The sequence below is a fragment of the Gadus morhua genome, chromosome 1 (genome assembly GCF_902167405.1).
Source record: "Gadus morhua chromosome 1, gadMor3.0, whole genome shotgun sequence".
NCBI lineage: Eukaryota > Metazoa > Chordata > Actinopteri > Gadiformes > Gadidae > Gadus > Gadus morhua.
The window spans coordinates 21,305,401-21,323,763 of record NC_044048.1 but is presented as its reverse complement, the minus strand read 5'-3'; the positions used below and the strand labels follow the sequence as shown (position 1 = coordinate 21,323,763).

Sequence of the window (18,363 nt, the reverse complement as noted above, 5' to 3'; positions counted from 1 at the left end):
AGCACCCCCACTGAGGTCTGGACCGGGTCTGGACCAGAAGCACCCCCACTGAGGTCTGGACAGGTCTGGACCAGAAGCACCCCCCACTGAGGCCTGGACAGGGTCTGGACCAGAAGCACCCCCCACTGAGGTCTGGACCGGGTCTGGACCAGAAGCACCCCCCACTGAGGCCTGGACAGGGTCTGGACCAGAAGCACCCCCACTGAGGTCTGGACAGGGTCTGGACCAGAAGCACCCCCACTGAGGCCTACTGCAGTACAATGTGGACAGTACTGAGAAGCTACTGCAGTACAAAGTGGACAGTACTGAAGAGCTACTGCAGTACAAAGTGGACAGTAATGAAGAGCTCTACTGCAGTACAATGTAGACAGTACTGAAGAGCTACTGCAGTACAATGTGGACAGTACTGAAGAACCGTTGCGTACGCACAAAACGGGGCTGAAATTGGCGTACGTGACTTTCCCCGCCAAGGTTGTGATCTATAAAAAACTAACTTGACGGGAGAATGTGCGCAGCCCTAAGCAAACTCTGACCCATGCGTACGCATGGTTTGGAGGGAAAGGAGAATTGGCGACACAGACGGTGTGGTGATGAACTGAAGTCCGACAGAAGAATTGTAAAGTGAGAAGAACGATTATGTTTTATCATCGTCCATTAGCATCGTCCATTAGCATAGCGTTAATTTCAACCCGTATCATGAGTTAAATCTATGTAATCAGAATAATTTAAGTCAACTGCGTTATTACTCAGTTATAACTCCAGAAACATCTCCTTAGAATAGAAATGAAAAAAAATCTCTATATTTAATTCCGTCACTCCATACTGTCCACTGACGGCGCAATTGCATGGAATAAAGCATCTGTCCAACATGTGTTAATAACATAATATTTTTATGTCACACTGTAAACACATAATCAAATGTCAATTAAATCCCAAGTGCGGAAAACCAAGCCACATACTCATCGCAATCGTTATATTATTGTCCGCTCCTCTTGATGCTTTTCATGACAAATCAGACATTAAAAAGGGGTTATGTGTTTCTGGGCCTGTTTCTGCCGTTGTTTGAATAAAGGACAGGACAGTCCTTTATTCAAACAAAAATGAAAACACACAGTTGTGATTTACCACAAGTGCAGGGGCAAAGTGCTTTCTCAGCGCTCAGCGGCCAAGGTCAGCGAGAGACAACAGACCTAACGTCACCCTGAGGGCCAGACTACGTAGAGGAGCCAGGACCACCAGACTGCATAGAGGGGGGCAGGACGACCCGACCACCGTCAACACCCCCAATGCAGGGTAACCTCTACTCAAGACGAACCACATGATCCGAGACCAGCGTCTGATCAGGAGAGTTGGTGGGCAGGCGGCGTGCTGAGCGAGCATCATGTCATACTCCGTGTTGGTGAACTCTGTGAAGCAGTGCTTATGTTGACCCAGCGTTTCGCAAGTTCTGTTGGCCACTGTCGGCTTACTCCGCTCCAACTCGGCCCGGCTAGAAAGCCCTCCACATATCCACTCGCTTGTTTGTTAATCTACTCAAGTGACACGACTCAATACAGGAGTTGGTTGGTTAGTTGGTCTGCAAACAAGCAAATATTAGTTAACTAGAGAGAGAGAGAGTGGGGGGGGGGGGGGGGGGGGGGGGAGAGAGAGGGGGGGAAGAGAGAGAGAGAGAAAGAGAGAGAGGAGGGGGGAGAGGGAGAGAGAGGAGGGAGAGTGAGAGAGAGGGGTAGAGAGAGTGAGAGACAGAGAGACAGATAGAGAGAGAGAGAGAGAGAGAGAGAGAGAGAGAGAGAGAGAGAGAGAGAGAGAGAGAGAGAGAGAGAGAGAGAGAGAGAGAGAGAGAGAGAGAGAGAGAGAGAGAGAGGGAGAGAGAAAGGAGGGGGGAGAGGGAGGAGAGTGAGAGAGAGAGGGGGAGAGAGAGTGAGAGACAGAGAGACAGAGAGAGAGAGAGAGAGAGAGAGAGAGAGAGAGAGGGAGAGAGAAAGGAGGGGGATGAGGGAGAGAGAGGGGGGAGAGTGAGAGAGAGGGGGGAAAGTGAGAGAGAGAGGGGGAGAGAGAGTGAGAGACAGATAGACAGAGAGAGAGAGAGAGAGAGAGAGAGAGAGAGAGAGAGAGAGAGAGAGAGAGAGAGAGAGAGAGAGAGAGAGAGAGAGAGAGAGGGAGGATGAGGGGGTGAATGACCCTATACGACACACAGGTCATCACCGTTTCCAAACCTTCAATGACGCAGATGATCGCTGATGTTTGATGAACTCTGATAGCCTTATCTCCTGCTGCTGTTCAGACCGATTAAACATGCTTGCGTATCCTAGCCAAGGAAACGCTAGGCTAGCAAATCCTTGTACCCTAGGCTAAAGCTAGGAAAGCGTATCCTACCCTAGACTAGGCCAGCGTATACTAGCCTAGGTTGTGCTAGGTATGGGTAGGATTCGCTTGCCTCGGCTGGGATCCATGCTAGCAATGGCTGGGATCCCTGCTAGCCACTGCTAGGATACCTTGCCGTTTATAATTCGGAAGGTTGTGATTGGTCAGATCACAACAGTCGACGTAGACTTTAACAACGCCATGGCAGCTCGGCTGGCTCTGGTGGAGACGCTCAGAACTGTATTGACCAAGCAAATAAGTATAAACTGAGTTTATTATATCAAAGGTACAGCTGGGCGATTAATCGATTTTTAATCGTAATCCAAATTAATGGTTTAGGACGATTTTTTTTTTTTAAAGAAAATCGATTATGAAAAAAAGGTTAAATATCAACTTGGCAGCATGCACTGAAAAAAGTGAGTGTGTAGAGTTTTCTTAAAGTCTGTGGCAACCAAAAGCAGCAGCACATCACACTTATTCCAACATCTTAAAGGTCCCATGGCATGCTACTTTATGGATGCTTTAAGATAGGTATTAGTGGGCCCCAAACACAGTATTTGAAGACGTTCCCCAAATTCAGCCGTGGTGCAGATTTACAGCCACTACGAGCCAGTCGCCCATTGAGCTTTCCCCAAACACGCCGTTTCAGTGTCTGTAGCTTTAATGCAAATGAGGAGGAGAGAGGTGGGTCAAGGAGGAGGGTGGGGATGTGGCCCTGAGCATCCTGCGGTCACGGTACCAGGTGCTCTGTTTACAGTTGATGTATCGCAATGGCGAGGCGCACACAGCCTTTTGCCTTGTTCTGTAAATATTCTAGAATTCTCTGGGTGCTCCGCAAGAGTCCTGAGCTCTATATCTAAATATAATAATATATAATATATGATATAATATAATAGTTAGCCAATTTCTCAGCAGCCCTTTGACATATCATAACCAAACTTGGAAAACAGACCCATGTCACCATCACGGGGACACTTATTCAATTTAGTGACCTTTGGCCTCTAGGGCGTGCTGTAATGAATGAAGATGTGTTTTAACTCTTCTCTCTTCACATGGATATATTTCAAACTAAGTTTCAATGTCTGGTGATGCTATCAGACCTCCCCATATAGCTAGTAAATTATTTCTCACGGAAACATCCGCAACAGCCAATGAAATTTGACCGCGAAGCAGCCAAACAGGAAGTAAGCCAATTTCTCAGCAGCCCTGTGACATATCATGACCAAACTTGATACTTAGAACCTTGACATCATCAAATTTGGTGACCTCTGATCTCTAGGGAGCGCTTTTATTAATGAAGATGTGTTTTAACTTCTCTCTCTTCACACGGGAGGAAGCCGCAAAACAGGAAATAAACCCATTTCTCAGCAACTCTTAAACATATCATATTCAAACTTGCCAAACAGGAAATAAGCCAATTTCTCAGCAGCCCTTTGACATATATTAACCAAACTTGGTACAAAGACCCATTCAAAAACTGGTTGGCCTCGACAGCCAATCAAACTTGACGGAAAAGCCGCCAAACAGGAAGTAAGCCCATTTCTCAGCAACTCTTTAACATATCATAGCCAAACTTGGTATATAGACTCATGACATCATCCTGGGGACACCCAAACAATTTGGTGACCTTTAACCTCAGGGGGACGTCAAACAGGAAGTGAGCACATATCTCTGCAAGGCTTTCATGTAACAAAACCAAACGTGGCTCATAGTCTTATGACCCTATCCTGATGATGCCCAAATAATTGGGCATCATCAACGCCTTGTTAGCAGCAAATCTATTCCGGCCCTTAGAAAGCAACTTCAATGTATTTTCATTGTTATAACCATTTGCCAATATGTTTCTTTTTAGGTGAAGTCACTGAGACAGTCATCATGTAGCCACCTAACCGATTATGTCTGTTGACCAAAATTAGTTGATGGAGTCTTATTCTGCTTGACCCCCACATTGCTGCTCACAGTTATATGTTATTTTGCCTTTGTTAATCATTGTTTTGCCTTTGTAAAATCCAAACTGTTTTAGGACAAATCGCCCAGCCCTAAATAAAGAACATGAAAATTCACAAGATAAAAGCAGTTTCTGCGGAGAGGCCAAACAACCTCAACAACATAACGCACACAACCAGTCCTAAACCGGTGTTAATAAAATAAAATTTAATATAATTAATCCGGCGATTCACAGTAGTGCTGGGCATCAAGCCTCAGCGTGAGCATTAGGAAGAACCTTTTGGAACGAACCCAAGGAGGCCCGAGTGCTGGAGGGCTCTGGGAGAACACCCTATCTGGCCAGTGGCCACAGAGGGCACTGTTCTGGGGTTTCATTATAAACTAGTTTGTTTTTGTTTTTCCAGCCCTACAAAACTAGGACAAGGTCAAAGGTGAACCCTGTGTACCTCAAGGACATTCAATACCGTACTAATGCCGTGGTAAACCATCACATCGTACGTTAACGCTGTGTGTGTGTGTGTGTGTGTGTGTGTGTCTGGTGTGTGTGTGTGTGTGTGTGTGTTTGGGTGTGTTTGTGTGCTTGTGTGTGCCAACAAATATAACCTGTCAGTGATGTCATTTCAAGCTCTGACTAGATTACCAGAGGGAATTCTAAGAACTTCTGAGAAATCAATCAGGTTTTACACGGGTCATTCACTATCTTGTTTCCAGCTGCTATTTGTATGGTTTGTGTAACCGGTGTCGTTACCATTTCTGTCCAAATCGGCCTTACAGTAGGCCCACAGCCGTATCAAGGCTGTCTGCTATGCCAGAGTCTATATCATGTTCAACATTTTATAAGGAAACATACGCGTACATGACAAAGATGTACGTGTATAGTGCTGCATGCTACCGGGACACCGAAAGCTAATATATTCACATGTTGTATATCAAAAAAGACCGATGGACAAAAACAATAACAAGTTGTAATGTTTACATATGACCTGTTTGACCAAAGTGTAGTTTGTTCCAGCGCTTGTTTGCATAGATTTCCCTCTGGGACCCTGACCAGAGTATATGAATATGTCTCTTATGATTCATGTGAGGTAATTATGTGGTGCCACTCTTGTACAAAGTGCCTTTCATGCTATTTTGAAGGCTGTGTGAATTAGATGGAAACCGAAAGAGGCATACCTATTTTTGTTGTTTGGTTTTGTTGCCCATGATTTTAGTTACTTCATTGGAAAAGGCAGAACACACACTCTCTTCTTTTATGGATTCACATCTGTCATTACTATTTTACTTTTCAGCGCCAACATCCCCAATCGAACGATGAAAAGCCAGAGATTTGTTCCTCCAACAGGAGGGGGAAATATAGGATTGGTAAAATAAGCCTGAGGGATGAGTTCTGTTTATCAGAGCTGACCTGTTTTGTAACTATGTTTGGACCTGTGATGTCCAAACCCCTTCGGGACAAGGGTTAGGGACATCTCATATAGACTGTAAACACCAGAGATCAAACCAGGAATCTTTTGGCAGGGAATCAAGACCCCAAACCACTGGATTAACCAGCCCATGTTTCAAGGGGGGTTCAGAGGAGGCCTGTCAGTGGCGCTTCTACTAACGTGGTCTTCGGGTAGCTACGGTGGTCTTAAGGAGGTCTTCAGGTGGTCTTCAGGTGGTCTTCAGGGCGCCTTCATGTGGTCTACGTTTAGATCTTTCTCCTGGCTGTACCTCCAGTGACGTGTGAGCGCTGGCGACGGGAGAACAAGCGACACAGGAGGAGTGTTTAGTAGGGGCGGAGGGGGAGCTGGAGGAGGGGGTGAGGTCAGTGGAACACCACACTGGACATACTGTTGTTGTTGTGAGTAGCAGGCCACTCAGGTGGAAAGAGCCGTACCCACGGGCTAATGACGCCTGGAGTGGAGGAGGACTCCATGACTGCTGACTCATGAGTCCAATCGTTTTTGTTCCACCACGGCTTTAAACGTGCTCCGCACATCTGCTCCATTCCTAATCTACTCTAACCTACGGTATTCTAATCTACTCTGTTCAACTGTAGCACTCGATTCTAGAATAACCTACCTACTCTGCCCTAGATTACGGTTCTCTAACCTTTTTTTTTTTTGAATAATCTATTCGGTTGTGTTCTAGAGTATATTTCATACAAGTGTGTGGTATTGTGGATGAATCGATGGGTTGTTTTTCCACCCGGCTCCAGAGTGTTCCTCCGTGACGTGCAACGAGCGCAGCCCTCCTCTCCGCCCGGACATGTTCCCTGGAGCGGGGAACATTACTTCTTGTTTTTTCCACCACCCGAAAAAATATTAGGTCCTGCCGTCCTGTAACGGCAGCCCTGTAACCCTGGCAGACTCCTGCTCCCTCCTCCTCCTCTGGTCTTCATCCTCCACCACCTCTACGTCAAACTTCTCATCTTCTTCATCCTCCACCCACTCCTCTCCCTCCTCCTCATCCTCCTCTTCTTCATCCTCCACCTCCTCCTCTCCCTCCTCCTCATCCTCCTCTTCTTCATCCTCCACCTCCTCCTCTCCCTCCTCCTCCTCTTCTTCATCCTCCTCCTCCTCTTCTTCATCCTCCACCTCCTCCTCTCCCTCCTCCTCCTCTTCTTCATCCTCCACCTCCTCCTCTTCTTCATCCTCCACCTCCTCCTCTCCCTCCTCCTCCTCTTCATCCTCCACCTCCTCCTCCTCCTCTTCTTCATCCTCCACCTCCTCCTCTTCTTCTTCATCCTCCACCTCCTCCTCTTCTTCATCCTCCACCTCCTCCTCTCCCTCTTCTTCATCCTCCACCTCCTCCTCTCCCTCCTCCTCTTCTTCATCCTCCACCTCCTCCTCTCCCTCCTCCTCCTCTTCTTCATCCTCCACCTCCTCCTCTCCCTCCACCTCATCCTCCTCTTCTTCATCCTCCACCTCCTCCTCTCCCTCTTCTTCATCCTCCGCCTCCTCCTCCATCTCCACCTCTAACCTCTCCCACCACTGATCTCCTTTTTCTTCTCTCCTCCACCACCACCACCACCTCCTACTCCTCCTCTCTCCCTCATCTTCCCCACCTCCTCTTACTCCTTCCTCTTATCCACATCTGCTTCATCCGCCACCGCCACCTTCCTCTTTTCGTCTTCCCCACCACCACCACCAACCCGTCCTCCGTCACCACCTCCTACTCCTCTCTTCCCCACCTCCTCTTACTCCTTCCTCTTCTCCACCTCTTCTATATCCACCACCACCACCACCCCCTCCTCCTCCACCATCCAAGTGACTCCCTGTTTAAGAGCTCCATTGATAGCTCTCCTCTGGCTGCTGTGCTGCGGCAGGCTGACCTATTACCTAAAGCCCCACAGAACGTGCAGTGTTCCTGGCACAGGGGGAACTCACTCACTACTAAACGCCTCACGTTTACGCCAAGGCCTGCTGCCTGCTTCTTTCCAGTGACTCGTAAAAAATATGCTTTTATTTTTAAAACAACGCTCGTAATGACATCACTGCTCACTGATGGGAAGGAGGTGGAGGAGAAGGAGAAGGAGGGGGAGAGAGAACAAGAGAGAAGGGAGGAGAAGGGGTTCACTGGTATATAAGATCGGAGCACATGAGCTGGATATCTCGTTTACCTCCTTTTATCTTTCCAGAGGGATTCTCTCCTCTCCTCGACTCTCCTCCTCACCCCACACCCCTCCTATCTGTCTCCTCTCCTTTTCATCTAACTCTGCTCCTTTCTTCTCCCCTCTCCATGTCTTCTCCTCTCCTCCCCTCATCTCTCCTTAGCTCGTCTCACCTTGTCCCTCCTCTCCTCGTCCTTCCTCTCCTCTCCTCACCTCATCTCTCCTCTTCCTCTTCACCTCACTCTGCTCCTGTCTCCTCTTCTCTCCTCCTCTCTCCTTTCCTCCTGTCTCTCCCTCCTCCTCTGTACCGTGGATCTTAATCCTTCTCATGGAGTGAATCGTAGCTCGTTGTGGGTTGTGTGTGTGTTCTGCAGATGGGCTGTGAAATCCTGGAAGCTTCAGACCGACAGCGTGTGATAATTAAAATACTTTTAATACTTAATGTGGTAACTGCGGTAACAAAATGAGGCCTATTCTAAACCACTGTGAAAATAATGGAAAGTGACAGCCACGAGATTACCTCCTGCATAAACACAGAATACTATCCCTCCAGTCTAAGTTTCAACAACACTACATTCCTACTGAATACATGAATGTAGAAACAGACCCAGTATATACGTGTCCTGAGGTCATGACCTCCGACCTTCACCCTAACATTCTGCAGTACTGACTAAGAAACACTTGACCATCATGTTTTTGGTATGTTGACTTGACTAGTGTATAGTATATACCGAGTGGTATGTATATATTTTTTATAAGACACAAGACTCAGTACAAAGACATCATCAAACAACACCTTCACCAGTGATGGTACCTGTTTTCCTATTGGTCTGTGGTTGTCCGACGTATGCAAAGTGTGAACCTATAGATTACGTGCAGACTAAAACAAGGAAGGACACAGCATGAGAGACATCCCCTCCATGTTGTGTCCTAGCTTCTCCGCACATATCTCGGGTACACGCCGCACCACAAGAAGTAAAACACCATCTTGTTTGATTAGAAAAACCTGGAAACACAAAACATCGCCATGTCCCGCGATAAAGCTGCTGTGAGTAAGATTGGAGAGCTGTAAACACAAGACGGCATGTCGCTGAAACTAAATCACTCAAAAACCTCCCCTCCCTTCTGTGCTCCTTCCCTACCTCCATTCCACCTTTGAGAAGTGAGGAAAACACACATCTGGGATCAAAAGGTAAGATTGCTCCTCTATCAGGGAAGAGATCCCCCGAATGGTAAGAAATAAGCCAGGGAGCGATCATTAAATGTAAATCGGCTCATACAGATTCAGGTGATTTGAAACCAATATTCTAACAGATAATTGTAGGCTACTACTCACTAATAGCTGACGGGCTGTCGATGCCATTCCAATAATAATAAAAAAAAACAGCTCCTAAATCTTACGAACAGCACCTTTAAACAGCTTCCAAATGTACAGCGTTGAGTGGAGTGCATATATGATGAGATATAACCTCAATCTCTCTATTATTTTTGGACAGTCAACATCACGCTTAGTAAAAACACAACACTTCGTATAGTTATCAGACATGCAGAACACGACATTGTTCTCTTAGTGCAGTAAACAGGACGGGAATATTGAACAGCAGAAACACGATCAAGTAGTATTACAACAGGTCCTTTTTGGGGTGAATCACAAATAGAGTCAATAAAAACCGTTCCACTTTATGGATTATGTGCAGAAAAACGAATGAATATCGAATTCATCAAATATTGATCATTGCAAGGATGGATCATAATCATGGAGATGATGTTTGGAACAGTAAAGAGTCGAGAAACGTCCAGTCGCATCCTGCCCCGATATCTATACCCTCGTCATCCAGCAGAATGGTGGCGGATCACAGATATACCCAACAAGATAGTATAGTAGCCTACAATATAAAGCTACCTGGTATAGATTATCGATCGGACGACTGTATCGGCAGCGTGTGAGCGAACACGGTTTAACGTTACGACGTCGATGAGCGAAGAAACAACTCATGCATCTGAAAGTTCAGTAGTTCGTGTCCTGCCGTGACACTAAATCGGCGATTCAGAGAATCTTCATGCAGCAACATGGAAAACCGATACACAAAGTCAACAGCTGCTTTGAGATATACCCTCTGATTAAGATGTTAATTAGTAGAAGCGGAATGGGGCTTTAAGCGTGTAGTTACACACTCAGGCCGCTAGATGGGAGTGTTAATCTGCTCCACAGCCTGTATCAAGCTCTGACAGAATGGATTGGCGTAATGATGGGCAAAGTATTACACGTGTATGTATTAGGACTATTGCTTTTAGATACATCTGCATGTCTTGTTAGTTTTGTGAATGACACACAAAACAGGAACAACTAATGATTTTCTGAACGTGTGTTGGGATGACGCAATATATCAAACACCCTCTCTCCAGCCAGACACTTCGATCTGATGTTTCTCTACGTCCCACGCTCTCTCTCTCTCTCCCTCCACTCACCCCCTTTCTCTCTCTCTCTCTCCCTCCCTCTCTAAACATTCCCATTTTTCTCTCCTTCCCTCCACCATCTCCCAATCTCTACTTCCTTCTCGCTTGTCTCTTTCCTCTCTCTCTCCACCCCCCCTCCCCCACTCTCTTTCTCTCCCTCCATCTCTCTCTCTCTCTCTCTCTCACCCCCCCCCCCATCTCCCTCTCTCTCCAATCCTTTCCCTCTCTCTGGCTTTCTCTCCCTCTCTATCTCTCTAACTCCCCCTTCCTCCTCTTCCTCTGAATCTCTCCATACCTCTCGCACATCTCCATTCTCTCTCTCTCTCTCTCTCTCTCTCTCTAATCGCCTCTCTATCTTTCCACTCCTTTATGTGGTCTCTCTGACACCGTATCCTTCACTCCACTCTCATCTGTCACACACACACACACACACACACACACACACACACACGCACACACACACACACGCGCGCGCGCGTACACACTCACACACACACACGCACACGCACACGCACACGCACACACACACACACACACACACACACACAGACACAGACACACACACACACACAGCCCCCCAGGGGGTTCAGAGATTGGCATTTCTCAAGTGGTGGGGGGTTCGGGGGGGGTAGGGGGGGTAACCAATCTGTACCCAGCTGGGCAGAAGAGGCCAGGCGTGGCTCCCCCAAGTGTGTCTGTGAGAGTGTGTACTTGTGTTTGTGTGTGTGTGTTTGTGCGTGTGCATGCGCGTGTGTGCGGATGTAGAAGAACAAGTAATGAATGCAGTGGTGCCAGCCCTCACCTGCGCCTCTTCAATTGACATTCTCAGCATTTTAAATCCAGTCTAGACTTCCCTCTGACCCGCCCTTATTAATAATGGCTGTTCATTGGCTGACTCTATTTCCCCCTGATTCTCCCTCGTCAATACTGGGTGTTCATTGGCTGACTCTATTTCCCCCTAACCCTCCCTCATGAATACTGGCTGTTCATTGGCTGACTCTACTCTCTTAGACATGATTTGCAGATCTTAATATCACACCCAGCTGACCATATCCGACCAAGACACGAAGCAAACTCATGGACAAACTATTCCATCCTATAGCGGGAAACAAGGTCAGATAGGTTTGCAATGGAGGTCAGATAAGATGGAGGTCAGATAAGATGGAGGTCAGATATGATGGTCAGATATGATGGAGGTCAGATATGTCTATGGTTGGTCAGAAAGGTCTCTGGTTATTCAGTGGGGTCAGATAGGTCTGTGATTGGTCGGATAGGTCTGTGATTGGTCAGTGCGGTTCAGATAGGTCTGTGATTGGTCAGATAGGTCTGTGATTGGTCAGTGGGGTCAGATAGGTCTGTGATTGGTCAGTCAGGGTCAGATAAGTCTTTCATTGGTCAGTAGGGTCAGATAGGACTGTGGTTGATCAGTGATTGATCAGTGAGGTCAGATGTGTCTGTGGTTGGGTCAGATAGCTCTGTGATTGGTCGGTAGGGTCAGATAGCTCTGTGATTGGTCAGATAGGTCTGCGGTTGCTCAGTAGGTGGTCAGATGTGTCCTGGGAGGTCTGGCAGGGGGGAGCAGGAGAGGCCGGGTCGGGGTTCGATCCCGCGGGTCTTCATGAAGGACAGGATCTGGTCGGGGATCTCGGCCAGCACATCCTTGGCCAACCGGGCCATGCTCAGCACCTGGTTCCCCGTGCGGTCGATGTAGTCCCGGAACGGAACAAACTGCAGGGCAGGGACACAAGGAACTCAGTTACCCAGAAGCCCTCAGAACCGAGGCAGGAAGGTACAGGGACACAACGATTTTAGCGTCAAACAATCCCAAAACTAATATAATTGAAATAATCTTTTTATTAATATTTTTATTCAATGTTTTATAGAAAGTGCATTACAGCTGCATATCTGTACATTTGAATATTTTCTTTATGACCGTTTTGTGGGGTTTTTTTATGCAAAATTTCAAAGTTCTCAGTTACAAAGTGTTGTTTGGGAGAGTCATGCTGAATAAATACATCATGTTTTCAAACTCAAAAATAATCCTTTGAATAATCGTGAATTCAATATTGACCAAAATAATCGTTATTATGATTTCTTTCCATAATCGAGCAGCCCCACTTAAACCTCATGAATTCTACCTAAAATACTTTCAAATTCACCAGTGAGTTTGTATTAAAGTGAAATATAATGACATGAAATGAAATCACACTATGTGGATTGCAATTATTAGTAAATAATAATATAAATAATAATAAATATAATTTAAATTAGGATCAGAACTGATGCTAATGTCCATGAGATAAAACAGACCCACTTCACAGTCTTTTATTATGAAAAGCCGGTGTGTGTTTACCTGTACAATGTCCCTCTCAGCCTCACGGCCCTTAAAGGAGACTCGCACCTCATCTCCATCCAGCTCCTCCATCGCTGCACAACGGAACACACCGGAATCAAACACAACGGAACCCAACACAACGGAATCAAACACAACGGAACCCAACACAACGGAATCAAACACAACGGAACCCAACACAACGGAATCAAACCCAACGGAACCCAACACAACAGAATCAAACACAATGGAATCAAACCCAACGGAACCCAACACAACAGAATCAAACACAATGGAATCAAACCCAACGGAACCCAACACAACAGAATCAAACCCAACGGAACCCAACACAACAGAATCAAACACAACGGAACCCAACACAACAGAATCAAACACAAAGGAACACAACACACCGGAATCAAACACAACGGAACCCAACACACCGGAATCAAACACAAAGGAACCCAACACACCGGAATCAAACACAACAGCATCAAACACAACGGAATCAAACACAATGGAATCGAACACAACGGAATCAGTCAAAGAATACAAACCATCCCATGCACAGAGAAAGGTGTAGTTAAAAACTTTAGCAAAATAGTCTCATTCAGCTGAGCAACCATTTAAAGTTCATATAATCCAATGAAATTTACCGTCAAACTCGGCTGGCCCCACCCCTACGATGATGATGGACATGGGGAGGGAGGCCGCCTGGACAGTGACATCACAAACAGAAGATCATAACATCACAAATAGAAGATCATTACATCACAAGTAGAAGAGCATTACATCACAAAGAGAAGAGCATTACATCACAAGTAGAAGAGCATTACATCACAAGTAGAAGAGCATTACATCACAAGTAGAAGAGCATTACATCACAAACAGAAGAGCATTACATCACAAGTAGAAGAGCATTACATCACAAACAGAAGATCATTACATCACAAATAGAAGATCATTACATCACAAGTAGAAGAGCATTACATCACAAAAAGGAGATCATTACATCACAAACAGAAGATCATTACATCCCATACATGATATATTGTTGTGTGTGTGTGTGTGTGTGTGTGTGTGTGTGTGTGTGTGTGTGTGTGTGTGTGTGTGTGTGTATGCGTGCGTGTGTGTGTACTCACGTTTACCACAGCCTCCTTGGTTTGCAGCATGTCAGAGATCACTCCATCTGTGATCATCAGCAGCACAAAGTACTGAGACCCGTCTGTTATCTCAGCAGCACAGCTGGAGACACACACACACACACACAGGCACGCACACGCACACCACACACACACACACACACACACACACACACACACACACACACACACACACACACACCACACACACACACACACACACACACACACACACACACACACACACACACACACACACACACACACACATTGGATTACAGTTAGATTAAAACAGGCTTATTTGAATGCAGGTAAAGCATTTTGTCAAGGGTTGCATAGAATAATAATAACTATTTATAACATCATTAATAATGATATTAATTATTAATGTTAATAATCCACATGTTTCAAGCTGTACAGAGACACTGACTCAGCCACTTGGTAGATATGTATAACATTATGATTATTAATGTTAATAATCCTCATGATATCCTGCTGTACAGAGACACTGACTTGGCCACTTGGTTGATGACGGGGGCGAAGTTGGTGGGTCCGTAGAGCGTGACGGTCCGCAGGCTCTCGAAGTAGGCCTGGAGCACGCCCTCTATCCCCACGCAGTTAGGGTTCACGCTGTCCCCGCTCTGAAGGGTGGAGGGAAGGGCTGTTAAGGTAAGGTTAAGGTAAGGTAGCAAACTTCAGTATTGATAGCATTTGTTGCATTATATGGTATAGATTAAAGCTAAAGAAGGGTATTGTATGTATTATGGTATAGATTAAAGAAGATTATTACACGGGTCTTTTCAACGTTCCGTTCACTTGCATGGGCACTTCACAACTTCCGGCGGTCAATTATTTTTTGATAATTCATTGGCAACGGATGAATAATGACCGCTATCAAGGTAAACAAAAGGACTTTTTGCCTTTGGTATCACTCCGCACGTAGTCCGGTAACTTGTCAATGTAATAAGCGGGACATGTATCAACCCAAGCGCTGTCGGTTGCTAAGCGACGACGTCAACGTCTTGGGCGGACTATTTCTCTGCTGATCAACACTATGAATGCTGGTAACAAATACATTGTAAATAAATTGTTTTGTTTTGGGAAGTAGCCGTGTAATAAGCAGGATAATCTGTAGAACTTCGCCGGTCATTATCGAAAAATAAGCCCCTTCATGGCGAAGCAAGACACCTCCGCTTCGCGTCGGTGTCCTGTTCGCCCTGTCGGGGCTTATTTTCTCGATAATGACCGGGGTTCTATACATTATCCCTTACGTATTGTATGGATTATATGGTATGCATTAAAGCTAGAGTCGGCAGGAGACACCAGTCAGAGAAGGTAACCCCAACGCTCCCTTCAGAGGCAGGGAGACGGACAGATCGGTTGTCCAATCATTCAGGCCGAAAAAAATGATTCGACGGGTTTATTACAGGCCTGCGACAGATACCAGATATTTCCTTGTTGTCAGAGCATTTCATTTATTGATTGCTGTCAGGGTGCAAAGACCATTTCAACAGACATGACAAAAAAAGGCTTCTCAAACAAATTGCCATCCCGGCTTTAAGCATGAGCAGCGAAACCTCCCGCAGGCTGACGACAAACAAGTACATACATTCACGGACCAATGGAACCATTAACATTTACTGGGTACCCCAGCGTCAGGACGGCCGGTTCCACCACAACAGATCCATCAATCAACCAGCCGCTGGCTGAGCCGACTCCAACAAGGGCCAAGACCCAAGCACACGCAATATCTGGGATTTAGAAGCAACACCCCCCCCCCCCCCCCCCCCCCCCCCCCCCCCCCCACACACACACACTCTGAGGACTTCTCACTGCCGAGGACAGCCTCCTCCCCCCCCCCCCCCCCCCTGCCCCCACTGCACTCATCACCTGCTTGTGTGGCAGTTTGATGACTGCATGTCACGATATGCACCCTTTCGTTGTTATGTATTTCTGTATGTAGGGCAAGCAAGAGTAGATATATTAGAGTCTGGAAGGCAGGCGGCTACGAGGGAGAAGGCTCAGGTAAGGTGTTGTAGAATAAGGTAAGATAAGGTAGGGGAATTTAAGATTACGTTAGGAGCCGGTAAGGGGAGGTTATTCAGGGTAAGGTTGTGTAAGATGATAACGATTGAACAGGGATGGGTTTGAAATGCAAACAATACAAAAGCTTTCACAAAAAAAATAACAATGGGATTACAATGCTCTTCTTAAGAGGCTTTTCTAAAGTATATCTTTTTGAGAAGACGCTAACCAGCGCAGAACATCCCCAGAGCCCTCTCTCCTGCTCTTTGAAGGGAGCTCTGGATGCTTAAGTCTATTTCTCTAATTATCCTCACGGGGTACACCAAGCATACTTTCAATTTCAATAAACAAAGATCGCTTGAAATCAAAGCTGGACATTTCTCTCCAACCTCTCTCATTGGGTGGGGAGCATTTGACCTGCGAGCTCATTAATTCTGACCCTGCCAAATCTCCACTCTGTGTACGAACAAGAGAGCGGCTACTGTGAGACATGCATCTCCCCGTGCAATTAACACTGTTTACATCCATAGGTCCAGAAGAGTGGAGGAATCCTACATTAACACTGTTTACATCCATACTTCCACAAGTGTGGATGGATCCTACATTAAACGGCCGGGAATCCGAACACTAGAGGCACAGCGCTGCTATAACGTAACATCATTTACCTTATCACTAGGCTGTAATACGGTGTTAATCCCCTTGGATAAACTTCAACTCAAGGACTTAATGCAAATGAATAATTCATATCCTTAATTTGCACATATAATGTGACTGCTTCTATTAAAAAATATGCTACTTACAACTTGACCTTTGTATACAGTAAGTGTTACAATGTTAGGTATTAAGTGTTTTTACAGATAGCGATTTAAGTGTTGTAGTGTTAAGTATTAAGCATTAAGCTGTTTTAGCATTCAGTGTTTAACAGTAAGTGTGTAGTAAGTGTTTAATGAATTTGTGGGACAGATATAATGTAACGATTTTGTGCGACAGTGTTAAGTGTTTGATGAATGTGTGCAACAGATATAATGTAATGATTGTGTAGAACAGCATTAAGTGTTCAACACACTGTGCTTAACAGTAATGTGTTTTAACAGCTAACAGGGAACTTTAAATTAAGTCAGCTGGTGGCTCCTTGAGAAGGAAGTGAGGCGTGGTGACTTCCTGCTGGGAGGGAAGATGAGGTCGCTCCTCAAAGAGGAGCAGCAGCTGTTGTGTGGCTGACAGCTCCTGTTGTTTGTTTGTCTGTGTGTCTTTGTGCGTGTGTGTGTGTTAGTGTGTGAGTGTGCGAATGTGAGAGTGCGCGTGTGTGTGCATGTGTTTGGGTGTATGTGTGTGTGTTCCTTCTTAATCAATTGCGTGCATGGTTGTGTTACGTAAATGTGTTTAAGTGTGTGTAAACATGTGTATTGATACGTATAAATGAATTGACATTCACCCGTTCATCACTCATCCACACACTGACCTGTCAGCTGGTCAGGACAGTTATGTGTTTATTCACACTAGAGGCCAATTATGATATCAGAAGTATTCAACCATTCGGTGGTAATTGGTATGTTTATCTATGCACATATGTTTATATGTATATGACATATATATATATATATATATATATATATATATATATATATATATATATATATATATATGTGTATCCTTGTCTAAAGTACATAACGATACATGTGTGTGTGGGCTTACGTCTATATGTGTATTTAAATAAATATACAAATTTATATATGCATATATGTATATGTCTATAGTACATAGGCATATATGTATAGTTAATGTTTATATCTACATACATCAATATAAATGGATACATTCATGCCTATGTGTATATATTTATATATATATATATATATATATATATATATATATATATATATATATATATATATACATATATATATTTGATCCATGTCTATAGGTCATAGGTATGTAGGCATATGGTTATATATGTATATATAGTCAAGAGTTCATAGGTAGCCACGGACCAGGGGGAAGGCGTGTACATGTGTATAGTTATATATATATATTAGTGCTGTCAGTTAAACGCGTTATTAACGGCGTTAACGCAAACCAATTTTAACGGCGTTACGTTTTTTATCGCGAAATTAACGCAATTTATTGATTTATTTTTTGGCTCAAAACAAAGAAGCAGTAGCCTGACTGCTATGTTCAAGGCAGTATGTTTGAATGTTCATCGTTTAATTGCACTTTTTTTGCGATTAATCGCGATTACTTGCGATTAATTGTGAGTTAATTATGGCATTAATGCGATTAATCGCGATTAAATATTTGAATCGCTTGACAGCACTAGTATATAGTCTATAGTTCATAGGTGGCTACGGACCAGGGGGAAGGCGTGGGACACATTCCCGTTTGGGGGCAGCTTGGCCCCGAAGCCGTAGGCTGGGAAGAGCTTGTCGCTGTCGTAGTCCTGGATCACCTCCCCGACCGCCTTCAGCGCCATCCCGTACGCGTTCATCTGGTACGGGCTCATG

At 45.2% G+C, this 18,363-nt stretch overlaps 1 protein-coding gene across 1 annotated transcript in view; it reads right to left on the bottom strand.

Annotated features, from left to right (window-relative positions):
* Positions 1-10,864: 10,864 nt before the first annotated feature.
* LOC115541019 (copine-5) overlaps positions 10,865-18,363 on the bottom strand; it is a 44,861-nt gene continuing 37,362 nt past the window's right edge. The window contains exons 14-19 of the mRNA XM_030352759.1: positions 18,213-18,363; positions 14,351-14,478; positions 13,838-13,940; positions 13,352-13,409; positions 12,717-12,790; positions 10,865-12,091 (exon numbers count right to left, since the gene is read on the bottom strand). The exon at positions 18,213-18,363 is cut by the window's right edge and continues 31 nt beyond it. Coding sequence (XP_030208619.1) covers positions 11,909-12,091; positions 12,717-12,790; positions 13,352-13,409; positions 13,838-13,940; positions 14,351-14,478; positions 18,213-18,363 — 697 coding nt within the window. The 3' untranslated portion in view covers positions 10,865-11,908. The remainder of the gene's footprint in view (positions 12,092-12,716; positions 12,791-13,351; positions 13,410-13,837; positions 13,941-14,350; positions 14,479-18,212) is intronic.